Consider the following 17,416-nt stretch of genomic DNA (forward strand, 5'->3'; position numbering starts at 1 on the left):
TGTGGCCAGCTTCCTGACAGTTCCACTAGCCATCCTCGGGCCACCCCACATGGCCTCATGTGTTGCTGTAAGCTCCCTGGACCTGGGGACCGTCTGCACCGACCAGCACTACGCACCCACTGCACGCCTATGGTGCCGGTCGCTGTCACAGCCCCTGTCTGCGCACCAGAAGGTTGTGCATTACCTGTCCAGCCCTGCAGAATGGTTCCGGCTTTGGCCAATCCCACAAACTTCTCTTCATCCGGGTAGTTAAAACGTACTGTCTCCAGTGCAGTCTGCACCCTTCCAACTCTGTCCTTCACTGAGACCACGCGGAGCCCTCGGATCCGTACAGTTTCCTTATATACAGTCCTGGTTTTGATTACTCTTTTATTGTTGTTAACAACTCATGAGAGCAAATGTACCCTAGCTGACGCATTGTGTATCTTCTGGTTGGATTCAGACTGCTGCTGACAGTAATGTGACCAGGCGGTTTAAATTAACCCACCTGGATGAAAAAAAACCCAGCAGAAAAAAATACTTATTTTAACTTAACTTATAAGTGATTCATTTTCACCTTTTTTTAGAATACAAGGAGAAATGTTTATTTCCGTACCAGGGATGAAGAAAGGAAAAGGAAGAAAAGCAAAACCTGCACCAGAAGCATGAAATTACACACCTCACCACATGCCTGAGAGAGCAAGGCGATGAGAGAGGTGGTGCTGTTTTCCGAGTGCTTCCCCTTTCTGCAGTAATCTGCGAGGCCACTTGTTTCCCCACAGGAAGTCACACTATCTTCAACCTCATCACCAGTCACATCTGAGTGAGCCTCCTGCCACACAAAGGTTGGGCCAGACGTTGTGTGAGGATTATAGACCCACAGGTACCGCTGGGCTCTTTCCCAGAGACTCGGAGCAGAGCTCAGTGCCAATGGCTGGCTTTGCTCCACACATGCTGGGCGCTGTGTGCCGCTGGTTGGCGGTGGAGCCACCTCCGGGGACAGACACCTGCTCCGCCCTCGGGTCCTGTGCGGCCCAAACCACCTCTTCCTGGTGAAAGTGAATATTAATTTAACCAATCCATCCATGAAGTGGATGGACACAAACACCTAGCATTTAGCAGCATTATCTTAAACAGATACGTTGGATTTTTTCCGAAACAAGGTGGAAACTTTGCATTCCATATTGTGCCTTGAATTAAGGGGCTGGAGACTGCCACAGTCAATAATTTGAAAGGTTTTTTTGTTTTTGTGTTTGTTTTTTGCTAGGCTCTCAATGCAGCTTATATTCTGTAGCACATGGGGGGAGATATGACAGGGATACATGTGACCTTATTCAGGCACGAGTCTTCCCTGCACCCTCTTGTTTTCCTGCCAGTCACCTGTCTCAGTGTTCGGGAGCAGCCACAGCCACCGGTGGTCTTTTCTGTAATTTCCTGTCAGCTGCAAGAATAATCAAGTAATGATTTCCTGCATTTTTTTTCAATTATCTCTGGCAAATTTTAAGCTCATCACATTTTCCTTGGTATTATCTTTTTAAATTTTCATTGCTTAAAACTCCTATGGTGTTCCTAATTTTGTGCCTGGATATCTTTTGCAATTATGGTGTATCCTTAGCCTAATCTTTTCAAATATTACCTCTGCAATATAACCTCCTCTCAATTTGCAAGTCTCATTTTTAAAAAAACTATCCACTAAATGCTCCGTGTCTCTTACACTCTCTAAGTCTCTTCTCCACAGTCCCGAGTTTCCCTGGTTAATCCATGGCAGGTTCTTCTGACCTATACTCCGAGTCCCTGATTTCATCTTTAACCGTGTCCATGCTGCTGTTAAATTCATTCATTTAATTCTTAACACAGTTCTATTAATTTAAGCTACAGTATACTCTAAAATGCACAGAGTGTTATCCACTGCAAGAATTACACTGTGTCACACATTTCAAGGTGTTTACTAATTTCCGACACTGGAAGATGTAAAAACTGGATAATTTAGTCGGTAGTATTCAGTTATGTATATCTATTTTTTAGTTCCTGGATGCTTTAGCCCTTCTTTACAGTCCCCGGTTAAGGCTTGAGTTTTGTCTCTGCACATGTGGGACACATAATGATTTTACCAAATTGGTAATAACATGGAATCTGCATGGGTCTACTTCACTTGTCTGCCCTTTCTGCTGACAGCGTCTTGTTTCTTTAGTCAGACTTTTTGTGGTGCTTGATGCTGTACTAGAAAAAAACCTAGACTTCGGGGATAATTTGATTCTCCAATAATGTCATTTTCTCTTTAAAGAATTTCAATTTACTTTCCCACAGGGCTCATATACGTTTATTATTATCTTCAATACCAAAGCCATTTCACCTCGATACTGTGGGAAGCCCATGCAGACACAAAGCATGTTCCAGGACTCATTTGCATCCATTAATTTACAGTCACACAGGGACCAAGGGGCCATATGAAGACTGAGACAAGCTACTACCTCGAGCCAAAAATATCTGGCGCCACCGGAAGTGGTAGAAGATGTGGAAGAGATTCTCCCTCGTGTCCCTCCGGTAGGACCAACCTTCCTACCACATCAGGTTTGTATTTCTAGCCCCTAGAACTGTACAACCCCACATTTCCATTCCTCAACCCACCCATTTCCTGGCAGCTTGGGGCTGCTGCCCCAGGAAACTAATACGTGGGACAGGACTTTCTGGACATTCTGCTGGAGGCCGTGTGAGCAAAGGGCTCTCCCGTCCGGCTGTGTGACAGCCCATCCTCTCAGCTCTCTGAAGTCTGCGTGCTGGTGTGTCGAACCCTTTGAGGCACTGCCTCCTTTCATCTACCAAATGCTGAGAACACCGTTCACAAATCTCCACAGAGTTTGCATCCGTGCACATCGTTTCTCTCACATACCTTGCTCTGTGAGCTGTCACAGGACTTCTCAGCATCCACCATCCTTTCAGACAATTTCCTTCATGATTTTAACTCTTTTGGGAAGACACCTAGAAGGGGAAGAAATTGCGTCAAATGCAATTTCTACTTTTAGTTTATCAAAGACTCTCTACACTGATTTCCACGGTGGTTGTGCTAGCGGGCTTTCCCACCACTAGTATAGAAGGGTTCCTTTATTCCCTTATTATTTTATTGTGACTTGTGCTTGTTTTTTCATAAAATAAAAAAGCAGTCATACAGGAACTCTGGAAACATTTTAGTCTGAGGCATGATTTCATTGATGCTTGTTCTCCATTTCCCTTAATCAGTCTCTCCACCTCACACGCAAACACTAACACAAACAAGAAGTCAGGTTGCATCAGTCCAGTTTATTATACGAGTACCAGCAGTTGAGGATGCGGGAGTTCACCAGGACACTGATAACTAACTACGCTTCATTACGGGCCACAGGGTTAGAGAGCAAGAAATGAAGGCTGGAGGAAGATATGGCATGTTGAGTGGCTTCATGAAGAAGACGACCCTTAAGTTGAAAGTGAGAAAGGTAATGGGGGGGCAGTGAAAGCGTAAAAAGCTTTCAGCACCGTAGGAGGCTGAGGCAGGAGGATCACAAGTTCAAGCCCAGTCTGGTCAACTAGCAGCTTCTTGAGACTCTGTTTCAAAATGAGAAATTCTGAGGATGTAGCTCAGTGCAAAGGCCCTGGGTTCAATTTCTAGCAACAAAAAAGAAAAAAAAATGTGAAAAGCGCAGCGGCTGTGTGTTCTGCGTATGCCAGAGCTGAGTGTGTGATAAATGACACAGAGAGGTGACCGGTGTCCCCAAACTGGTTTCAGTTCCCACCGCACTTTTCCACTTAAGCTGAAGACGTGAACTGTTTTGTCCTTGTTTAAGTATAAAGACAACAGCAACAAAATTACTTCACTCCGCTGACTTTTCTTCCAACCTTCTCTTCATAACCCTCTCGTGTTGCTCACAACCACCCTCCCCTCTCCCTACCTCTCCCCCACCCTTATGCCAATGTTTTGCTCATCTATGGTGACCAGAGCCCATGAGGACCACCTTGGTGCTGACCACACTCAGCCTGCTTGCTGTTTTCTCCCCTGTGTCTGAGTGGATTCATCACGGGGACCTCTCTCCACCCAGGCTGCCATTCACTGCCTCTGAGCAGTAACAGTTTTCTCTTAGCTCAGCCTTTCACCGCTGGGCTTCCTGCTCTCCACTCTTTTGCAATGCAGTTTCTGACGAATTCTTGTGTTTTCTGGATTTTATCCATATTTTTCCCCTGATTCCAGGCACATGAAGTTTAACCTGGCTTTACTTCTATCTCAAAAGAATTCTCTTAGAGTATTAATTTGCTTCCCTTATTTTTAAAATCTTTATCAGTGTGTCTTTACTAGAAATACTGAATAACTTTACTGTGGGGAAGCGGTATGGATACGCGTCGTACTTTGAACCTTTTTACTTCCCCTTATGCTCTCCTTCCTCCTGTTCCCCGTTCCCAGATCCCCTTCGATAATCCCGTCCCTCCTCACAATTCAGATCAAATGGTGTCGTGACTGGAACTCTGCACTGCGGCCCTCGTGCCCTCTCCAACTTCGTTCCCTCTTCTCCTCAAAACAAAACTCTGGACCCAAGCTTAACTTGGGTCTCTCCGTACTCCTTCTCCACCATTCATGTTTCTGAGTGTCCACTTCTTCAGCACTAAGTGTTCTCCTCAGACCCAATGCTTCGGGGCGCTCAAATAATTAATGGTCTGACGTTGTCCTTTAATTTTAACACAAAAGGAAAAGAAAAAAATGTGAGAAAAGGAAAAAATAGAAACAGAGTCTTTGGAAATAGGGAAGGGTGGAGAGGCTGAAGGGAGGGCAGGGGAATGGGGAAGAAATGAGAACCAAGATCTGTCCGTGATGAATGTAACTGTACTGTATACCTCAAATGTACCAATAAATTTACTGGGGAGAAAAAGACCCACCACTCTTTTATGCACATTTTAGATATGAACATTTCCATGCCCAGAATTAATTTCCTCTAGGGTTGTCTTTAATTGATTTCGCTCTTATGTGGAAGCAAAGTCTTAGTAAATGAACTCTGCCCTTCCAGCTTCTCTGCTCTCACCATTTCACCACACAGACCAACTTCACAAAACTCCCAGCACCGAGTGACCAGTCTGCAAGCGTCATTCAACAATTCCGTGTCGATGAAAGCCTTGGTGATTCCGGCAATATAAAGTTTTTTATAAAACTTTGTGCCTCTGAAAAACATGTGTATTGAGGGATATATGTGTTTGCATATAGAACACCGCGCACACACACACACACACACACACACACACACACATCCTGTAAGGTTTATACACATGGGGAGTGCATAGCACACACAACCGGAGCTCTGTGAAAATGAAGAAGTGGTCAGAGTCTGGCTCAGCCCCAAGCCTCCTTGTTTTCCCTGTTTGCACCATTACAGACACACAGGAAAATTCACTCATTCCATGTGGACTTCCCAGAAGGGATGGGCATGAGATCGTACTGGACAACAAGGCAAAGGGGTGTCTGGGATATCTACGGATGGGGAAAAGGGACACATAGGCAATGGCAAGCTGTTAAACAGGGAGAGGCAAGCGAGAGGATAAAAAAGAACTAAGCTGTGTGATGCCCATGTACCAACTCCCGACGAGGAGTATAATCACCATGTACTGCAAACATGGAGTAACAAAAATAAAGTAGCTTTTTAAAAGAAACAAAATACTGATATCCAGAGGAGAAATCTGATGCAAAACTGACACACTGTGTAGAGAACAGAAATGTTGCCAGTGGCCTCCTAAGCACAGACTTCAGCTTTCAGATCCTTGACTGTGGAGTGGAAGGTCCTGGCCACGTGATTCTTATGAATTGATGGGAGAAGAGGCTTCCTCTTTATTTTCCAATTCGCTGTAAATCGGTGAATAAATGTTTAATTCTTCATAAAGGCGGTCGTCTGGAACCTGGAGAGAAAGGTCACTCTGTATCAGTCACAGCTGTCCATTTCTGAAAGACCTGCTCCGGAGCCTCGTTCACCTCCTGCGCTTTTCTTCCTGGCACCTCGCACCCTCTCGTTACGCTCTAACTATTCCCTCCACCTCCAGAGAACCAGCCAGACTGGCTGGTGCGCTGGGCGCCCACGGGGTGAGGAGATCACCCTGTGCCCGAGCTCCGGCACGTCTGCTGTCTCATTCGTCTGCGGAGGAAAGCGACCGACAAGGGTGGACGGCCCGGAATGTGTCAGGGAAGTGGACAGAGGAGCTTGGGCATTTCTGCGTCTTCTCACCAAAGACACAGGGGATGGACGGAGTGAGTGGAAATGCAGGGAGGATCTGGAGCAACAGAAAGGAGAGAGAAGGGACAAGGAAGGACAGGCACCCGCACAAGAAGCCCTGTTGGTGCAACAACTAAGGCCAGAGACCTGAAGGTCCTCTACAATAGAACGATCCTTTGCTTCCTAAGCCTTAGGAGGGTGCACTGTAAGAGTCTGGCTACTTCTGAGCATAAACCATGGGAGCCAATTTCAGCAAACTGAGAAATAATTTTCTAGAAAAAACTAAGTTCCCGAAATCCAGGCCATACTGGTAAAGGATGGAGCTCAAGCTCTCTGGCCGGCCAGCGTCCCAGGCCGGGCTTCTGCTCACCTTGTTCCCCTTACATTCTTCTCTGATCCCGTAGAGGGTGAGTGACACGGTGGTGCAAAAGCCCAGGACGGTGAGGAACAGCATCATGGCCACAATTTCCTGTTAGACAAGGAGCACCAGAGTCGTCGAGACAGAGTCATGTGACGGGTGTCCCCGAAGTTCCTTCCCTCACAGCGGTCCCCCGACCCGCACCTGACCAGTTGCTACCAAGTGACATGAACATGGGGAAACTAGGGACCACAGCATTGAGGAGTGTGTCCGGTAACAGGAGGAGGGCGGCCAGAGTCTCCTGAGATCCACAGCAGGAGCCTGCGGAACATTACATGGACAGACAGAGGTCCCGACAGATGGGACAGTGCTCCAGGAAAAGAAGAGGGGCCCAGAATTGAGCCTTTCCCCCACGCAGGACGTACAACAGTGAAGGAAGCCACGAGGCACTCATCGTTCTCATCCAGCCGCTTGCAGTGGTTGATGTAAGCCGAGCTGTTGCTGAGGTTGAGGACCAGGATGATGATCCCCGCGGCCGCGGCTACGCTGCTGAGGGTGTTCGCCCCCAGTCTGCCTCTGGCCTGGTTTAAGAAGAGCACGCACCTAAGCCTGAGCCTGCACCACAGCCAGCAACTGCTCTGCGTGTCCGGGCAGTCGCAGCCAGCAAACGCTGCAGAGGCTCAAAGCATTCGCTGCAAAGGGAAACCCTGAGAACCTGCTCCTCGCTGGACAAGCATCCACTACTTTCTGGTTAGGCTGCATTCAGGGCAGGGCTGGGGATGCAGCTCTGTGGGAGAGCAGGTATGGAGCTCACACCCGGCAACAAACAAGCAGACAGAACCACAGCAAGACGCATGATCACTCTCGGGGTCTCCTCTGGGGAGCCGCCTGGACAGGTGGCCGTGGTTGGGCACAAGTACCAGAGGGAGGACTTTCTAGAACCGGTGTTGACACAAGCTCCAGTAACCCAAAGGATAAACGATTTAAAGAGCGATCGAAAAGATAAATAATAAGAAAACAGGAATAGAACTTTTGCAAATGGGAAGGCGATCTAGAGATAGGATGGGGAGGGGAAGGGAAGAGGAAAGAAAAACATTAAGGCGCGTCGTAGACTTGTACCGACCCCCACGGTGAATGTCATCGTCACACTGGGCAAACGCGGACCACAGAAAGTTTCTAACTTTATAAAATACTAGCGTCGAAGCAGTTAAATGTCACTGTATATTAAATGATGCAATTGATGTCTCTACTGATTACATCCAAGTTCTGCTGCCGAAAAAAGCTTCCAACACAATACGCTTTTGTTTTTGGTACCGGGGATCAAACTCGGGACCTTGCGCCTGTGAGGCAGGCAGCAGAACCACTGAGCCAAATCCCCAGCCCACCAACACAATACACTTTAAGCAACCACATATCCACGCTATAATATAAAATAATCAAATAAGCTCCCTCAAGGTCCAGGGGATGAACAAAGGCCGAATGTGACTCACCAGGTACACAGTGGCGTTTTTCCTTTCCGACACAATGGACAAAACTCCAGAGGTAACAAACTGTCCAAAGAGAAGGTGAAAGCAATGTATTGGGTCTCTGCCCTTCTCTGCTCCTCTTCCCCCACCCTCCACATACAGAGTAACATTTTGGGTACTTCCTGAAGCTGTCCATTCCTGTTCCCCAGAGTGCATCTCTAACTTAAATGTGAGGCTGTGTAACTGCGGCTCTTACTCATCCGCTCCTCAAAGGGGCCCAAAATTCTTCACGTTTACCTTGCTTCCAAGCAAGGCTAACTTGGAGAGTCCGTGGTGTCTGGTGCACAACTTCGTTTTAATATTACTTTCATCTTATTGTCATTAGTTGTGTGTGTCATGCTGTCAACTCCCCTAGGCAAGAGCTATGTGCCTCTGTCATGTACAGCTCCAGAATCTGACACATACCCTATCATTGTGTACTGATTACAAAAACATACACAAGGACAGTTTTGGAAAAATATAAAATCCATCTCTAAATATTCAGCTTGTATATGGGTGGGAAGGTACTTAATGAGCTGAATATTTGGAATTAAAAAGGCAGTGGAGACATCACTGTTCATTTGAGAGATGCAGATGAAAACAACACCTCACCCCACAAAGAATGGCTGCTACCAAGAAATCAACCAATAACAAATGTTGGCGGGGTTGTGGAGAGAACTGAACCCTTCTCCGTTGTTGGTGGGAGTGCAGACTGGTGCAACCACTATGGAGATCAATATGGAGATACCTCAAAGAGCTGGGATTAGAGGTTTCATTTGACCCAGCCATCCCTCTGCTGGGTATCTTTCCAAAAGAATTAAAAGAATCATATCACAGTGATATATGCGCACCTATGTTTATAGCGGCACAGTGTGTAATAGCTAAAACTTGGAAACAGCCCATTTGCCCATCAGTTGGAAACTGGATAAAGAAGATGTGTTTTTTCTATAAAATGTAATACTACTCAGCCATAAAGAATGAGAAATTAGAGTCATTTATAGGAAAATGGATGCATATTGAGGATATACTCTTAAGTGAAATCAATAAGTCACACATATATAAATACTGAATAGTTTCTCTGGTGTTAAAAAGTATAATTGTACATAAAATCCTAATAGTATAATTGACAATGTGAAATAGGAAGAAAAGGGCTAAAGGTGTAGGGGAACTGGGAAGGGTAGGGGAGAGGAAATAAGAGAAAAGAAAAAGATACAAGAAAATGAAAAAAAATGGAAATAAAGTATTCGTAAATAGGGAAGGGAGGAGAGGGTGAAGGAAGGGCAGGGGTAAGTGGAAAAAATGAGAACCAAGACCTGTCATGTAAAGGTACACCATCCCAATGATGAATGTGATTGTACTGTATACCTAAAATGTACCAATAAACTCAATTTAAAAAAATGAAACACTTGGCCTGTTAAACAGAATTTTTAAAAAATAAAAAAAAATCAGTGGAGAGAAATTTCAAATAAAGTAAGATAGAGGTTGGTGAAGAGGCTGGAACAAGTGATCTGGGCACTGAGTATTTAGTAGAGTGAGACGCTTATGTGATATTCACAGAGTTAAAATGTATCCTTATGACAAAATATTGATACAAAAATATAGATAATTGCCTAATAATTATATGGAATAAAAGGAGACAGACCATAGGGAGAAAGCACAGGCCGTGGGATTCCATTTCTATAAAGACCTAGAAATGCATATTGAGTTACAGTCACAGGGAAGGCCAGGGATTGAGCTAGAAAAGCAGGGCACGGAGGGCAGCAGGGAGGCGTTTCGGGAAACACAGGAAGCTTTCAGAATGATGATAGGCTCATTATATTGATGTGCTCACATTTTTTTTTTTTGAGACAGGGTCTCACTATGTATTTGACACTGACCTGGAACTCACTCTGTAGCCCAGGCTGGTCTCGAACTCACGGTGATCCTCCTGCCTCAGTCTCCCAAATGCTGGGATTACAGGTGTGAGCCACCACACCTGGCTTTGTGCTGACATTTTTAAATGTGGGCACATATGAGTCCAAAATCATCAAATTATACACCCTCAATGTTTCCAGTTTATGGAATGTCAATTTTATCTCAATAAAGCCATATGTCCTTGTGATCTCTATTGGCCATCTAGTTTCCCGAGACTACAATGACTAAAAGGAATCCAATGAGAAAAACCCAAGAGTGTGCCCATGTTTATAGCAGCACAATTCACGACAGCTGACACTTGGGAGAAGCCTATATGCCAATGGACAGATGAATAGATAAAGTAAATGTATTTATACAGTGGATACCACTCTCCCAAATTATACATGAAGAGCAAAATAAAAGATAGATAACAGGAAGTGGGGAAGATAGATCTTTCGTAAATGGGGAGAGGATTGACAGACAGAGCGGAGAGAGGGGAAGGGGATGAAAGAAGGGGTGAGGGTGTGCGGTGTACCTACGCCAGTTCCACAAAAGAAACGTAAACATTATGCACTCTGTACATGTACTAATAAAAAGAAGAGTGGTCTAGGATATAGGAGAAGTTCTTCTCTTCCCCTAAGTGGTTTCTTCTCCACACCTTTCATAAAAGTAACTTTTTAAAATTATTTTAATTGACATAAAATTGTATGAATTGATCACATAACAGTGTAACAGCCATCAATGAATAGTGAGGGTTATCTTCCTAGAAGTGGCTTCTGGAAGTTTACGTTCTACTTCTATTACCTAAAAGTACCTTGAGCAAGGCATTTAACATTTATTAGTCCATAGTGTCTTGTCTAGTGAAAGTATGGTAAGTGTGTAGCCCATAGCTAACTATAAGAATGCTTATTGCTATTAGTGACTACATACATGAAAATGTGTTTTTAAAATGAAAATATATATATATACATTATGAATATATATAAATAATTATATTGTCTTAATACTGGACACAAATGATTGGTTAAACCTGAGAAAAATAAAATCTATGCTCTGTGTTATTCAAAAACAATTATATACTCACAAGTACCGCTCCCCAGAATGGATAGCCTGCATGGAATGATGAAAATACTTCTCCATCGAAGTGTGAAATATCAAGTACAGAGTAGACAATTATTCCAAAACAAAGGCAGAGCAAACCAACCAAAATTTGTGTGACCTATAGAAAAACATGTGAGTTTTATGAAGTTAGAAGCTATTTCCCCCAGATTATTTCAATTTCCTTATAACTGAGACCAGATATGGTTTTTAGCGCCTTAGGCTGTCCCGAGAAGTGCTCTGAATGTGTGATTTCCCAGTGACTCCCTGGCTACTGTGAGGACTGAATTCGAGTACGGCTTACTGCCTGAGTGGCCGACACATGTGCCACATCCTTTCTTCTGGGGTCCCGGCGGCATCAGTAATTACTCTTCCCACCTCAGAGACTGAGAGTCACTCCTCTGTGCAGTCCTCATGCAATAACTTACAGCCTCCACGCAGAAACACTTCCCTTTCCCTCAACATGACCCAACAAGTATCAGCTCTTCAACTGCCCAGAGTTTGGAGGTTTCGTTTCTCATGAGCCTCAGAAGGAAACCAGTGATGTAACCAAAAACTCTTTCCTAGAGCCAACCCTGACTCACTGAGGCTGAAAGAGGCTCACTCACCCCCAGAAATTCCAGCTCTTTCTTCAAAAACGAGGACCACGTCTGCTGTGGTGGGGCTGAGGCTGCCTTCTCCCGTGGAGAACTCACTTGGGGAGATGCCTCCAGGAGTTCAATTTCAGGTGCACTGTGAGATTTAACAGAAATGCAGCAGTAAGGAGACATTCTCACTTGCTGTGAAACATTCTGCCTGGCAGGAAGGAGAGCAAGGATTATTTTTTCAAACAATCCCATGATTTAAATCTCCACTGTGCTGACTGAGACACTAGGGCTCAAAGGGCTCAAAGGGTTGTAGTGGATGAATGAGAAGATGCGAGCAATAAGTGATTCGATGAAAAAGAACAGAGCAGAAATCACGCTGAGTATTCTTATTTATAACTCAGGGTCACCATCAAATGTTCTCCAGTGGATCTCCACTGGTAAATAAAACTGAAGATGATCAAATAGTTCACCTGAGCATTCCAGAGCCCTTCCCATACAGAAATGAGCCTGACTGTATTTCACCCAAGACACGCAAAGTCCTATGTATCAAAGACATGGAAGGAATGACTTTGAGGGTGCAGATGGATGGGTTTCTGCTTCTGTTTCCACCCTCAGAGCAAGAATGCACAGGTTGAGCCTTGCCAAGGTGACCGGGAAGGAGGTCACTGCATCAAGTTTCTGTTCCCCACCGTAGGTCAGACACAGAGGGGAGAGACCCGTGCAACACAAACTCCCATTTCATACCCACAACGTGCACCTCTGGTGTTAGGAAGCCAGTTACCCCCACTTTACAAGCTGAGTGAGGGAGAATCGCTGGGCAAGCACAGTGAGCAGCTTCTCTGCAGCCAGTGGGTCGTTGAACCTGACAAGACCGTGCCTAAACCATGACCGCAGGTCTGCCTCTCCAACACTGTGACTTTCTCTGGCCCGGTAAATGACTGAGAACAGAACACCACAGATCTGCTTACCCGGCCCGCTCCTGTGGCTCTGGGAGTGCAAGGTCCGCTCTGCTGATGGCTTCTGGGTCCATGTCCGCGATGTCACTGCCCAGAGTGAACAGCAGCGTGGACTTCCTCTCTCAGCCCAGTCTTCGTAAGCGGTTGAAATGGCTTGGCTCATGACCCAGATGGTTATCTTGGTACACAAGCCATTGCCAGATAGGTCTCCACCTGATAACCAGTGACAGAGGTTTTCCTCTTAGCGTGAATTTATAAAATGGAGAAGTCTCCCAAATAAGGACGGTATAAAATGAGGAAATCTGAGACTTCTGGGGTGTAATGCCTCTGAGCCCAGCAGGACTTATACAACCTAAGAAGGAAACATTTTAACAGGAGTTGAAAGGGTAAAAGAGAACTAACTGCAGGGGACAAAGGGATGAGCCCCTCTTACTGTGATTTCTCCACTTAGTTCCAGCTCTGCCCCTCCTGGGCTGGCAGTGCTCAGTACCCCTTTTGAAAAGCCTGTCTTCTTTGTGAGAGGCACAGCGGGCTTCACGCACAGGCCCAAGGCTGAACTGCCATCTGTGCTGGCGTGTAAATCTCAGCACCTCCAGCTCCGTCTGCCCTCACGTCATCTTCTCTGCCTGTCGTCTGCGGGCCGTCTGCACGGCCGTCCAGGGCAGGTGGCCCTGCAAACAGGGCAGGCAGGGCTGTGATTGCAGAGAGCCACACCTGGGGAGAGTGCAGGAAAAGCTTTCACACTGGGATCTCCGCGGTCAGCAGAAATATCAAGCTCCCCTCTGCTGCTGGGACCACTGGTCAGAATGGGACCGGGGAAGCCCTTGCTTAAAAAATCCTAGGAGAAAATCTAAGCAGCGAGAGCGTCTGGGCAATGCACTTCATCCGCTCTCTTAAACCCCTTGCTCACTCTAACAGTATCACCAGCTCCACCAGAGGGAAGGAGAAGGGAGGATTCCAGGAAGGTTTGCATTGATTATATTGCTGTTTCATTGCAGACATGGCCTCGAGGGGGTCTTGAACAAACTGAAAGCTACTTATTACACAGTGTGTCCTAATCGCCTGTCACACTGTATCCTGCTCCCCCTGTTGCATCCTGACCACAGCCCACACCTGCCACTCCCTCTCCCTCCCCAGCTTCCTCTTTGACCAGCAAAGTTTCTTCCACCAGTCAGTTTTATCCTAGATTTATTTCCCCAAATACACATGCAGTTGGCTGTCAGATCCCACGTGATGACCATCCTCTCAAACGGAATGCTCAGTTTACTTCCAGCAAACATAAGGGTTTGCGTGTTCTAAGTTATACTGTCTTGGGGCATTTTCTGAGATGTAAGAACATTTCTCAAGGAAAATCAATGACGTATTGACATATCATTTACAACAAAGTTTTCTCAAGCCCAGTGCCATCTTACAACAGTGTTTTTTCAGGAATCAGGGAACCCAAACAATACACCATTGGAATTAAGAAATAAACATAATCTGCTTTACACATCCAGCAGGGACTTCAGCCCCGTGCCGGGCCCTGTTATGACCAAGTGCTGATGCCGGCCTCCAGCCCGCAGTCCGGCAGAGTAGGCCTCGGGTCACTGGTGCAACAGCACCGGAAATGTGGAGGGTGGAGGCTGTCGGAACACAGAGGAAGGTAGAACAGCTCTGTCTGATAAGGGTCCGCAGGGTTCCGGCAAAGAATCCCAGAGAAGGACTTGAGATGATTTTCTCGGGGTGTGGGGAGATTGCCCACCTGTGCCGGGGGAAGCTGGGAGACCCAGGCAGAGGCTCACTGTGTGCTTCCCTGGGTTCCTCAGAAGCCTCGGAAGTCAGAGTCGATATCTGGACAGAAACAAACGGGAGCTAGTATCTGGGGGTGGGACTTGACGCTGTTTCCTGGGAGATTTTAACAGAACCTGGAAGATTGCAGATCAGAAACTGAGAGGCACCTCATGGCCTCCCCATCCATTCTTTTTTACCGCAGTTTTCCCGGGCATCTTCACCCCGTCCCCATCTGAGCTGCTTCTCCACACCTTGGCTTCGTACGGCCATGCTAGTTCCTCTTTCACAGCACTGAATATTGAAAAATATGACAAAATGACTTTGCTTCAGTTAGGGAAAAATTATCAAGATGAATTTCAACCACACATCTGCGTGGCCAGGAGAGAGCAGAGCTGACATCGCCACCTCCACATCTCCTCCCTGGGCACAGCCTTGGCCCACGCCCGCCACCCCCTCCCATCCCTGCCTTCCTCTTTACCAAGCAGTTTCTTAGATCAGTTACTTATATCTTAGTTTTATTTCCCCAAACTCAAATGGAGTCTGCTTTCAGATCACACATAAACAGTTTGTGTTCTCAAACTGGGAGCTCAATTTACGTAAAATAAGTATGTATGAATTTGCATGTTACAAGTTAAACTGTCTCTGAAGAGGTATTTGTGAGCCTCCCAAGGGAATCACAGCCTCTGTCCCTCACCCTCTTCTTTGCCTTCCGTTTTCTCTCTGCCGCACTCCACACCTTCTGCCTGTCGCTCTCAATTCTGCACCCCAGAGCCAGGTCTGGGTTAAATAAACAGGGTTAAGAGACTGGGAGAGCCTGAGACTGACATCATTTTTCATTGTCTGGTAGGAAATTACATCACAAAAATGAAGGTTAAAAAAAAAGCAGTGTTGATAAAAACAAGATGACAGGAGTATTGGCTTTCTAGTCAGCTTTTTAATCACTGAGACACAACGCCTGGCATCCACAACCCAAAGGAAGAGCAGTTTGGTGTGGCGCAGTCTCAGGGATTCTGTTCACGACTGGCTCCAAGGCTGATGGGAGCGTCCAGGCAAGAGGGGAACAGGACTGGAGAGAGGCACGGGGCCCCAGGCAAGGTCACATCCCACGACCACCCAGACACGGCCAGCAGCACGCTTTACTACTCTGTGCAGCGTTCCTTAATCTAGTGAAGGTGGCACATCAGGACTAACAGTCACAAAGATGCCAAAAGACCTTGGATTGTGTACAGGCTTGAGGGAAAAATCATCCACTTCATTCTTTCTGGTCTTTAGGGTGAATTCTGGGGATTCTGTTGCTATTTTAAACTTCAAACATCTGTTGTATTTGAATCTGCATATGTTAAAAGAAAATCATATTTCACATTTGTCAAAGCCTCCAATTTAATGGTGATAGCATCCTCCTGAGCACAGCACATTGCAGGGAAATATTATGGAGCGATGCTATCATGAACAGGGTAATCCTTGTGGGTCACACCTTTCAGCTGTGCCTCTGGAGCTTGGAGTGAGGTTAAATCCATCAAAATCTCAAGGTTGTGTCCACCTAGGGCAGACTGGACGAAGGTGAGGCAATCTGCACACCACAGGCTGTTACTGCGTGTTGATCAAACTTGGTTAGCAGATGCCTTCTGGGAAAATGTAAATAAATAATGTTCAGTAACATAATAGAAGGAAAGGAGTAGAATTAGACAATAAAAAAACAAAAGCATAAATATTATATAACCCCTTTCTTCTCCCGGGAGCTGTACACAGCCACTGTCTGCGTAGCTCAGCGTGTTTGACTCCAGACTTCTCTCCGCTTACTCCTTCCACAAGCGCGGCGATATTCCTCAATTTCAAATGCACATGTGGCCTGTCCCCACCCATCCACGGCTGTGTTAGTGACAACTGGCTTCCAGGTCTGGAAGGTGAGGGTGAGAGTGTCTCGTGTGGCTTCTGCTCACCACGTGTGTAGACACTTCCGCCCCAGCCAGTGTCAGTCTCCCTTATGAGGACGGCTGTGCACCCCAAACAGTGGAAGCTGGCTCTTCCACATCCTCTCAGCCAGTGCAATGCCCCAGGCTCCCTGTCTCACACCCTCCTGTGATGTGCACACTTCTCTCTCCAAGCTCACACCTTTCCGTCTGACCCTCAGACACCACACTGCAATTCCTAAATCCGCCCCTCGAACAAGCCAAAGTGTGCCTAGCTGAGTCGCTTTTGCATGCATCTTCTTCTCAGTCTTTCCCTCTCCCTCGCAGTCACCCTCTCGATCTGTGTTGCGCAGCCCCGTTGTCACTGACACGCCTGCCTCCCCTGGTAACAAACTGTTTCCTGGGCATCCAGGGCTCCTCTGCTCTCCCCAGCACGGCCCTACTCCTGCAGACCGATGTCTCCTGCAGCCCAGGAGCACAGAGTGCGCACCACCCTCTGTTGCCAGGCACAGGGTGGGGACTCCACAAACGGCTGTGGGGTGAGGTAGGAAATAAAGGAACCAAGTAATGGTCAGAGCCAGCTGCCAAGCTCAGCTGCTGCTAAGCCCTGTTGCCATCTCCATACTTTCTTTAACAGTATGTATTTCAGAACAACCGTAACTTTCTAATAAATACAGTTTCATATGTTGAACTAGACACGTTCCAGCCCAAAAGTCTGATGTACTGTTTAACAGACGCCAATGGGTTTGGAGCCACATGGGCTGGAGATCATTGTGCCCTCTGGTCAGGTTCACTGACCTCTAATGGATACATCACAAGTTTCCTCCTTTCTAAGGTGCATGATCCTGTGAATTCTGACATGTGTGTGCATGTGTGCACTTGTGTGAAATCACTCCCTAATCAAACTAAAACACTCATGACTAATTCATGGCATGCTCAACGTTTTTCTTATTATTAGCTTTTAAGCATGTGAACTAGTCAACACTTTTTGATGAGCTTTAACTGTATATAGTCCAGCTTTGCCTACACCAAAACTGAAAACAAAGTATCTGGGGTTTTATGTACAATATATTGTGCTCTGTAAATGTTCTTTATGAATTCATCTCTCAACCACTTACATAGAATGAAACAGGAATATATAT

At 46.2% G+C, this 17,416-nt stretch overlaps 1 protein-coding gene across 2 annotated transcripts; it reads right to left on the reverse strand.

Annotated features, from left to right (window-relative positions):
• Nucleotides 1-4,813: 4,813 nt before the first annotated feature.
• On the reverse strand, nt 4,814-12,818 carry Ms4a2 (membrane spanning 4-domains A2). 2 transcript variants are annotated; one of them, XM_010633083.2, is made up of 7 exons: nt 12,607-12,818; nt 11,660-11,783; nt 11,038-11,172; nt 8,046-8,105; nt 6,981-7,136; nt 6,568-6,666; nt 4,814-5,886 (listed from the first exon to the last, which is right to left on the reverse strand). In XM_010633083.2, exons 1-7 carry the CDS (start codon nt 12,666-12,668, stop codon nt 5,788-5,790), a joined length of 735 nt encoding a protein of 244 aa, XP_010631385.1. In that variant the 5' UTR covers nt 12,669-12,818; the 3' UTR covers nt 4,814-5,787. The 2 variants fall into 2 exon arrangements, with proteins under 2 accessions (XP_010631385.1, XP_033612474.1); XM_033756583.1 differs by lacking the exon at nt 6,981-7,136.
• Nucleotides 12,819-17,416: the final 4,598 nt, after the last annotated feature.

Source organism: Fukomys damarensis, unplaced genomic scaffold (assembly GCF_012274545.1).
Source record: "Fukomys damarensis isolate Sample0158 unplaced genomic scaffold, DMR_v1.0_HiC HiC_scaffold_27, whole genome shotgun sequence".
NCBI lineage: Eukaryota > Metazoa > Chordata > Mammalia > Rodentia > Bathyergidae > Fukomys > Fukomys damarensis.

Bases quoted from the DNA above. Each gene is read 5' to 3' on its own strand.
- Ms4a2 (XM_010633083.2), bottom strand. From the start codon at position 12,668: ATGGACCCAGAAGCCATCAGCAGAGCGGACCTTGCACTCCCAGAGCCA. The intron at 11,784-12,606 runs GTAAGCAGATCT...TAAATCTCACAG, and splicing joins GAGCCACAGGAGCGGGCCGG to TGCACCTGAAATTGAACTCC. The intron at 8,106-11,037 runs GTGAGTATATAA...CTCTTTGGACAG, and splicing joins CATTCTGGGGAGCGGTACTT to TTTGTTACCTCTGGAGTTTT.